Genomic DNA, 10369 nt, shown 5'->3' with positions numbered 1-10369 from the left:
GGCCTAAATAGAAAAAACAATCACATTTCTCCCCACATAAATCCTATTGCTCCCCACATGATTTATGCACATTGTTCCCCCCATAAATCCATAAATCCTTATTCTATCCACATAAATCCTATTGTTCCCCACAGGAGAAATAAAATAACAAATATTAGCCCCTACCGGTCAGCTGTCCTCCTCCCTGTCCCTCAGTGGCGGGAGTTGTTCATAGTGGAGTGCTGCGAATACTGAGCAGCGGGCGGTCGGGCAGGTGTGGATGTGGGTGGGCAAGGAAAGCTGTGTATGCAGGCAGGAATTGGAAGATATGTGTGCAGACGGGGGTGCTGGCTGGATGGTGAGAAGCTGCGGCCGTGACCTATGATATCACACCGCTGCGTCTTCAAGGCATAGGTCACGACCAGAGCACGACTGATCCTCTAAGAAGATCCTGGGCCAACAGTTCACTCTAAAGGTGCAGGAAGCTGCTCTGGCTCCGCGGCACACCTTGCAACTGGTCGCGGCACACTAGTGTGCCAGGGCACACTGGTTGAAAAAGCCTGGTCTAGACCAAACAAAGTTGCAATGCACATAGCATACAGTGCCAGCCCACCAGAGAGGGATGACAAGATAAGGAATGTTAATACTCCAGGAAGGCTGCTCCATTGAAGTTAGCAAAGATAGCCTTAGCTAGCACAAGCAAGCTCCAAAAAGCTACACTTCTCGGAGCTGGTTACATAGCAGCACCATAGAACGCTATAGGGATGACTCACGCGAGGGCTGGCAGCTGGAAAGCAGTCGGTGTCTCCGATCTCTCCTGTCTTAAGGGAAGTTTAAGCTTGTTTATTAAGCCCCTAAGAAACCCACACATACGCCTTAGGTCCTGCCATCATGCTCATGTTACACTGTATTTCAATGGCATAGTTGCAGCTGCTCCGATCCATCCAGGTTTCTGTATCACACACAAACGTTATACGCAATCAGCAGGTTGAAGCTGGAACTCTGGTTGACTAAATATTTTTACTCCGCAGAACACGCACAACCTGTTTCTTACGGTGGTCATGCAGACTGACCAACTTGGCAGATGTTGGCAAATTACACTGACATTAGTGTATGTCCAGTTGGTATTAAATAAATAAAAATGTAATATAAAAATGAATAGGTAAGATGGAAAATCCATTAAAGTTGAAGCTTTCTGTCTGGAGACTATAGCTACAGATACAGACTATGATGTTTTCATCTAATCTGTGGAATTTATAATATCCCTGCAGACAATGGTCCCGATTCAGGTCAAGACCCTATAAGCAGTGCATGCTGCACAATACCAATGTTCTGTCATTTGCGCATGCGCCAGACCCATACAGTGATTGACAGTCTGATGCCTTTGGGGGTGGAGAAGGGGTGGTGATGGCCTCCCAAAACCAAGGCGTGTTGCCGCCATTGTGGAGGAGGGGCAATGTCAGGCTCTCTGTCAGAGGACAGAGATTTTCTGGCCTCCTGGTAGGAGCTGCGGCAGCAAGCTTGCCTGACCCCATGGATCTCACAGCTGGCCAATGGTGTCGCAGAAGATCCAATGCTTTGTCCCAGGATGCTGCTCGGATCACCAATGCATCAGTGCTATTGCTTCCATGTAAACCATGAGAGACGCTGGAACCCCAGTAACATCCACAGATGGAGGCTATACTGGGCACAATCTGTTGCCAGACAATCATTAAGCCCATAATATAACCGTTGCAATCATGAAAGAATTTCAGTATATTTTAAAATTCTGTTCAAGAAGACCTGTCACACACAGTGGTGGCAGCCAATATACTTGGATAAAATAATAGACATGACATGTAGTCCATCACCAAGAATCAGAACCTCATGAATCTTAGGCCTCAGTACTGTCACAAACTAATTTGATAGGCTGCATAGGTGATTTGGTCTATTTACTGAATTTGCCATTGGGACCTCCTGAGAGAAGGAATTTTTTATACTGATATAATTTTTATACTGATTTTAGATACAATGATTTTTTCCAATACCAAAAAAAACTTTTTTTCGTTTTCATTTAACTTTTCCTTTACCTTTCTTAAAGATATTGCCTCAGAAACCGCCAACTGAAAAGGACAGTGCCCAATACTGATCTCTGTGACACATGGACAATGTTAGTCCAGGCAAGGTATGTTCCATTTAAGTCTTTCTTTTGTCTCCAATCTAATTCATTTTCCACATGTACTGTATACACTTTTTCATCTAGTACTGGTGCCCGCATATGAAGAGCCAAGGTGTTATGTGGAATAACACACCTCCCAACAATGTAGGTCTGGACAGCTGGACAAGGGCAAAATATGGGCCTGGCCACCCACCTCAATTGGATATTTTTTTATTTAAATAATTATTTTTTTATTATGTCACATGTTGTGGAAACACATGCCTGCACAGCACGTGGCAGTGCAACACCGCCTCGCTTCCCACACAAATCATGGTAAACGTCCTGATCGTGGGACTGCTGGACATCCAATCAGGATTGCCCTATCAGAAGTGGGGAAAACGAGAGGTATGAGTAAGTGATTAAGCATACCTCCCAACTGTACCAATTTTCGCGCACAGTCCCGTTTTTTGGGACTGTGTCACGCGGGGCAGCAGTGCCCTGCGGTGGGGAGGGGGCCACTTGGGAGGCTCCTGTCACTCGCTGGCTATCCTGCATAGTGCATAGCACAGCATCTATTCACAGGAGACAGAGGGACTGGAGGCATGCCAGCATGGCTCACAATTGGGAGGCATGGCTCACGATCGCGGGATGCCAGCAAAAGCACGCCCCTTTTTTATTAAGAAGAGTCCCTATTTACAAATTCCCGATGTTGGGAGATCTGGATTAAGTAATTTCCTATAATTCCATAACCAAGATCTGGTCTGAGACTTCCACGTAAAAACTGATCATATTGGTCCAGTACAACAAATCCTTTATGAAACAATGACCCTGGGGTGTGGATTATTAGATCAACACTAAAAAGGTCTACAGTCAATAAGTCTACCAGTAATGGTAGACATGTTTTAGGTCGACAGTGTCAAAAGGTCGACACCAAAAAGGTCGACAAGTTTTGTTTTTTTGGGGTGTTTTGTCACTTTTCTGCCACAAACAAGTCCCATTAGTGTACTGCGTCCCCTCGCATGGCGAGTGGCTTTGGGCCATGTGGATGGTAAAGTATGAAAAAGCTGAAAACCCCCCAAAAAACTTGTCTACCATATGTGTGTCGACCTAATGCATGTCTACCATTAGTGGTAGACCTATTGACTGTAGACCTTTTTAGTGTAGATCTATAGTCTGGATACCATGAGCCTCTTATTTTTTTATTTGCTACAACATATTTTTGAATAGCATCTTCCAAGTGGATTCCAAATATTTTACTCATTACTAGAATTTCCAGATTCTGATTTTGTTTTCTTTCAAAGACTGGTACAAAATCTGGTTTCTGCCAAGCATGTGGCACTGAACCAGTTATGAAGGGGTCCATTAATAAGAAATAATACTAGCAATTACTGAATTTAATTTCAATAGCAACCATGGTGAAATACATCTGGGCCTAGTGCTTTATCAATCTGATCTTTTTTAAACATAACCTCAGCTCTCCCAGTATTAGACAGCTAATAGTGTGCATGGGTTACTGCTATACAAGAGATTTCCTACCATCTTTACTACACAAAGTAGTAAACCGGGATGATTAATTGTACATCAGACTACATATTAGAATCTTTAATGTAATAGATGCATTTCTCCAATTTACTCAGCATGTCCACATGTTCTCTGGATGAATGTGCTTTAGTAAAGGGAACACACACAAATTGTATATTCCACGGGTGTGATACAAGATCCTAGCGGTTGGGGTGCTGGAGGTCACATGCCCAACACCGGCCTCTCGACAATGAGAATGCCGACAGGGGACAGAGTAATTATTTTATCCCTCTCCTGCTCCCACAACTGCAAGATTCTCATGAATCAGTCAGTGGCAGCTTTACAAAAGAGTCAGGTTTTCAGTCTGTTAACTTAATTCCCAATTGCACATATTTACTATGTAAATTGTTCTTAGAAATTTACAGATATCTCAAATGTATTTCTCATTAGCCAGAGGAGTGGCAGCATTTAGGGGCAGATGTATGAAGCCTGGAGAAGTGATAAAGCAGTGATAAGTGCAAGGTGATAACGCACCAGCCAATCAGCTCCTAGCTGTCAATTTACATATTGGAGGTGATTGGCTGGTACGTTATCACCTTGCACTTATCACTTCTCTAGGCTTAATACATCTGCCCCATAGTCCTCTATTATCAGCACTAAAAGTATGTTAAGAAGCTCCCAGCAGTCTCATACCATATTTTTCCACACAGGAAATTGTGTGTACACAGAATGGATGGCGTCATCATGGAACATGTGCACTCATCAATATTATCCCTTGTTATATGGTGGCCGTAAAGATCATACATGTAGTCAACTCCAGGCTTTGGTAAACTGTCGTCTTAGCATAGCGAACCTCCACCCAAAACTAAATTTCATAAGGTCTGAATAAGGAAAATATATATATATATATATATATATATATATATATATATATATATATATATATATATATATATATATATATATGCATATAGAGCATAATTTCCTAATTATTTCTTTTGATAGCAAAACTATCCGCTTACGTTCTAAATCTCTATTCCATTAAATTATATTTTTACATAGTGTGTAAAAGAAAAACTTATTTACTAAAGATGAATATTCTTCAACTGCACAATAGTAACTAGGGTTTCACAATATTTACCAGACTGGCTGTTGGGTTAATCTTCTTAGTTTCCACTTTCTTCTCTGCTGTCAGCTTGTTAACAGTCTCCTGAGCCAGACGGAGCCTGAGAAGGTAAGAGAAGAGACGTCAGGACACATCTGAGATTAAGTGCCACAATATGAAGAAAGTAATCTCGCTTTTCTGGAAAGGATGATATTTGCCTGTAATCAGTGACAATTTTGAATACAAATAAATCGCAATACTGAACAATCACCGACAGCATATTACATTTTTAAATGGCACAGCAATTAGGTAACAAAAAAAAAAAAAAAAAAAAGTAGCGGGTCTATATCATGCTTGCCTGTTTTTTTTTTTTCCTGTCCCTTCCAGGACAGTTCCTGGAGGGGAGATCCTCATGATCCTTGCAACATGCTCTCCCGTGAACCCAAGTTACTCCCAAAAATTCAGAAGTCTCTCTGATGTACTGGGAGAGTAGGAATATATGTGCTATATAGGGAATTCATGCGTCTGACATATGAAAAGGTAACGTTATGTTATTTATGCAACTCTTCTTCCAGGGATTTCATTAGAAGACCATAGTGGACACTGATCTGAAAGTTCACTGCACTGCCATACCTACACTTTAAATGCAGCTCAGATGGTGTTGAACAATTATAACCCCCCCCCCCCCCCCCCCCCCCCCCCCCACACACACACACAAAACAACACATACCAAACAGTATGGTATTTTTTTTATAAAAATGTAGACATACAGTGAATTTAATGTAATAAGAACAGATGCTTGAAACGGTTTCATCACATTAGGAACCCCAAGCATGGGCTTGAAGTTATGTTCTGAACAAAGTCTCGCCAAGTGAGTAACTTGGTTTTCTTATTTTAAAATGATATAATCAAAAGTATGACTCCTCCAACAGCAGAACTCTAAAGAAACAATACACAATTTAGAGATGTGCATTTTGCACCATTATTAATTACCATTTGTTTATGTAGCACCTGAATATTATGTTGCACTTTACAATTGGAACTATAAAGCCAGGAGCACCAACTATTCTGTAAACCCCACTTATGTAAGGAACACATTTTCTCCTCCAATCAGAGTTGCAGAAGGAACAATTTTAATTAGCGCTTTGTTTTTTTCCACAAGTTGGTAGGATTTTACCATTACAACTAGTATTCTTCTGCAGCATCTGTAACATTATACGTGGTAGCTGTAAACTCTCACAAAAATAAGGGAATGGCTGTGTTTTATGTCAGCGTGGACCTCTGGACTTAAAAGTGGTTTTTAAAGGGGGAAAAAAAAAAAAAAAGTCATCAAGAAAATAAGACAACTAAGCAAAACCAAACTATAAATGCAGTAAAGCACATGTGCAGACCGGTCTCCGCACCTAGTTTATACTTCTGTAAAGTAGGTTGGGCAAATTCATCTGGAAATTTCTGCATTTCGTGTGTTGCCACTTACAAAACATCCCCCGCTCCCCTGCTGAAGCTTTACATGTCCCACAGGAGGCTGCAGATTCAACTTCAAACTATTAAATGCATCTGGTTACCCTTTTCCCACCACACTGCGTTACACTGTTTAAATCTCTTAATTGATTTATTTTAGTCAATAAAATAAATGCCACAGAGCCACTCGCTGCTCAGTTTCCAGGTTTATGTCGGAACGAGACGTTAGGACAGCATTAAAAAGGAAGGGATATGGGGACAGGGGGGGGGGGGGGGGTGTGAGCAGCAGGCAGAAATCACCAAGCTTTTTTATTAGCTCTATATAAGGAAATGTGTAATACATAGGTGTGTTAGAAGGGACTCTGGTGGGTGGTCACCTAGTTGCGCATGGGCTCTCATGTGAAATAAAGTAATAGCGTGGTAATCCTATTAATGGATTACTTATGAATTATCCTATGCACAAACAGCTTGTGATTTAACCAAGATTTGCTAATGGAACTTTGATTTTACTGCTTGAGTGAAAGCCAACCGCTTGTAAACAGAATGGCAGCACTCTCTGTGCCGGTGGTGACACTGTTCTTCATGAATTATCAGTTTGCCAGCATTATTTGATTTTCTTATCCATTGATCTCTCACAGCAAAAAAGCAGTAGCAGAAGGTACATGAAAGGAACACCTCGTGGTGGCAATAACATTAACACAAGAATCGCTGAGTTACTGCGTGGACAGAAAATTAAGACTAGAGGTGCCTATTACAATAAAAGAAGAATCAGCACAGACAGGACAGTGTTCCGTGTGTGTAGTACAGTACATACAATCAGAAACTGGAGCAGTCAGAAGGTGCTACATTTACAGACTTCGTCATCATAATCTTCAGACAATGTAAATACGGAGAAACCTGCCTGAAAATGCGACCTTAGGAACTCTGCTAGAACACAGAGCTGTGATAGATCTATTTTATTGGGTAACATGCTAGAGTCTGTTACCCAATAAAATAGATCAGAAACTGTATGTATGCTTTGAAACATTATTAGCAAATGTCTGAACAGAAATGGTACCGTGCAACACTGTCACTTGCTGTGCTGCATCCATGACTGACGCGCCCAGAAGAGTTTAATATTGGCTAATGCACTGAACCCGTGCTGAACATACCACTGAAAAGTCCCAGAGCACGCAGGGCAAAACGGCGACACTTTACTGCTCTGAACAGGAGTTTGTTGCTCAGACCCGACCTCAGAATCACAAATCTAAAGGTGGGGAAATTACGCTTAATGCTAACCTGCTGCTCTTAAGAAAATATCCCAAATCATTTTGATGGTTCTGCCCACATAGTAAGACATGTGTTTAGAAGTTGGGACCCACATCACATTATGCATCTCAGACACCAGTGAGAATGAGAAAAAAAAAATACAAGGGAAACAGAATCAGAGAAGGCGGTGGGATCTGTTCCAAATTAGCAGAGGTCTCCTTTCATTTTACTAGCAAGTAATTGGAAGCGGTAAAGAAAAGTGTAACTTATCGGATCTGGCGTGTTTATCTTTTCGTGAGGACAGGCAGCCGCTGGCGGGTTCCCTCTGGAGCCCTGGGGGGGAAATCACCTTCCCTTGATGTCCATTTGATCCGAAAAGAAAACAAAGGCGCCTGTGGAACGAGTGACTGTAATTTGGGCGTCCCAGATGCTGTGTAATGCAAGGAAGGGTCTTGATTGGAAACGTACCTTTCTGTCGAGAGGGCTTTGCTCTCTCGTTTCCACACACTCTTGAAGTCACCGCAGAATTCGTACCACGCCACAAAGAAGGAGTTGGGGCTTATTTCCTTCTCGCCGGCCTTTGGCTTGGCTCCAAAATACCCAACGGTTTCTTCAAAGCTGTGAGTGGGAAGAGTAGCTGTCAGCAAGCATGACCTCCTAGGAAGAGGATATTGTTTCCCCACTGTCCCCTTACTATCTCCACCAATAAAAGACAAAAAAATTAAATAAAAAAATCCACACACAAAAAACTGGTTTAGTCTTAACCTTTGGGAAAAATAAATATACTAGGTAACTAGAGTGTAGAGGAAACCAGAAACCTAAACAATCATCATCCAATCATGCTGGCTATAGTCATAAATTAGAGTCTAAATATATATTTTACGTCTCTAACCCTATGTTAAGACTTAAGAGTTCTTTACATCCAGTAATGGAAAAAACCTGTAACTAGATGTGCCGTTTCCAGAGTTAAAAGGGAATAACTCCTGTGCATGTTTATGATATTTATATATATAAAAAAGTCCCAGTAAATATGTCGTTATCAATATGCAGACCAGGTGCACGGGCTCCACCAGCAATAATGCTTTATGGGAAAAAGCCCCATTACCTGCTCTGTGCTTTGCTCAGATTATCCTCCTCTGTTTTGTATTCTTCTTTGGCTGCAAAAAAAAAAATTGAGTCAATTAAGACGAATGTTAAAAGACATAACATAGAACATAAAGCCAAAATTCCGTGTTAACCAATGCTGCAGCCATAAGGACAGAATGAATATATATATATATATATATAAAAAATAAGATTTTACTTACCGATAAATCTATTTCTCGTAGTCCGTAGTGGATGCTGGGACTCCGTAAGGACCATGGGGAATAGCGGCTCCGCAGGAGACAGGGCACAAAATAAAAGCTTAAGGATCAGGTGGTGTGCACTGGCTCCTCCCCCTATGACCCTCCTCCAAGCCTCAGTTAGGATACTGTGCCCGGACGAGCGTACATAATAAGGAAGGATATTGAATCCCGGGTAAGACTCATACCAGCCACACCAATCACACCGTACAACTTGTGATCTGAACCCAGTTAACAGTATGATAAACGCAAAGGAGCCTCTGAAAAGATGGCTCACAACAATAATAACCCGAATCTTTGTAACAATAACTATATACAAGTATTGCAGACAATCCGCACTAGGGATGGGCGCCCAGCATCCACTACGGACTACGAGAAATAGATTTATCGGTAAGTAAAATCTTATTTTCTCTGACGTCCTAGTGGATGCTGGGACTCCGTAAGGACCATGGGGATTATACCAAAGCTCCCAAACGGGCGGGAGAGTGCGGATGACTCTGCAGCACCGAATGAGAGAACTCCAGGTCCTCCTCAGCCAGGGTATCAAATTTGTAGAATTTAGCAAACGTGTTTGCCCCTGACCAAGTAGCTGCTCGGCAAAGTTGTAAAGCCGAGACCCCTCGGGCAGCCGCCCAAGATGAGCCCACTTTCCTTGTGGAATGGGCTTTTACTGATTTTGGCTGTGGCAATCCTGCCACAGAATGTGCAAGCTGAATTGTACTACAAATCCAACGAGCAATCGTCTGCTTAGAAGCAGGAGCACCCAGCTTGTTGGGTGCATACAGGATAAACAGCGAGTCAGATTTTCTGACTCCAGCCGTCCTGGAAACATATATTTTCAAGGCCCTGACAACGTCAAGCAACTTAGAGTCCTCTAAGTCCCTGGTAGCCGCAGGTACCACAATAGGTTGGTTCATGTGAAATGCAGAAACCACCTTAGGTAGAAATTGAGGACGAGTCCTCAATTCCGCCCTGTCAGAATGAAAAATTAAGTAAGGGCTTTTATATGATAAAGCCGCCAATTCTGACACACGCCTGGCTGAAGCCAAGGCTAACAGCATCGACACCTTCCATGTGAGATATTTTAAGTCCACAGTGGAAAGTGGTTCAAACCAATGTGACTTTAGAAAAACTCAACACCACATTGAGATCCCAAGGTGCCACTGGAGGCACAAAAGGAGGCTGTATGTGCAGCACCCCTTTTACAAATGTCTGAACTTCAGGTACTGAAGCCAGTTCTTTCTGGAAGAAAATCGACAGGGCCGAAATTTGAACCTTAATGGACCCTAATTTTAGGCCCATAGACAGTCCTGTTTACAGGAAATGAAGGAAACGACCCAGTTGAAATTCCTCTGTAGGGGCCTTCTTGGCCTCACACCACGCAACATATTTACGCCAAATGCGGTGATAATGTTTTGCGGTTACGTCCTTCCTGGCTTTGACCAGAGTAGGGATGACTTCTTCTGGAATGCCTTTTTCCCTCAGGATCCGGCGTTCAACCGCCATGCCGTCAAACGCAGCCGCGGTAAGTCCTGGAACAGACAAGGCCCCTGCAGTAGCAGGTCCTTTCTTAGA

General features: G+C 42.4%; 1 protein-coding gene across 3 annotated transcripts in view; it reads right to left on the bottom strand.

Moving 5' to 3' along the window:
* Positions 1–10369, bottom strand: part of FMN1 (formin 1) — a 517710-nt gene that overhangs the window by 29821 nt on the left and 477520 nt on the right. For all 3 annotated transcript variants that reach the window (XM_063948025.1, XM_063948026.1, XM_063948027.1), the window contains 3 exons: positions 8557–8608; positions 7920–8069; positions 4779–4863 (listed from right to left, as the gene is read on the bottom strand). In XM_063948025.1, the coding sequence (XP_063804095.1) occupies positions 4779–4863; positions 7920–8069; positions 8557–8608 (287 nt within the window). The remainder of the gene's footprint in view (positions 1–4778; positions 4864–7919; positions 8070–8556; positions 8609–10369) is intronic.

Source organism: Pseudophryne corroboree, chromosome 12 (assembly GCF_028390025.1).
Source record: "Pseudophryne corroboree isolate aPseCor3 chromosome 12, aPseCor3.hap2, whole genome shotgun sequence".
NCBI lineage: Eukaryota > Metazoa > Chordata > Amphibia > Anura > Myobatrachidae > Pseudophryne > Pseudophryne corroboree.
The sequence above is the reverse complement of the archived record's forward strand: the minus strand, read 5'-3'. Positions and strand labels throughout refer to the sequence as shown.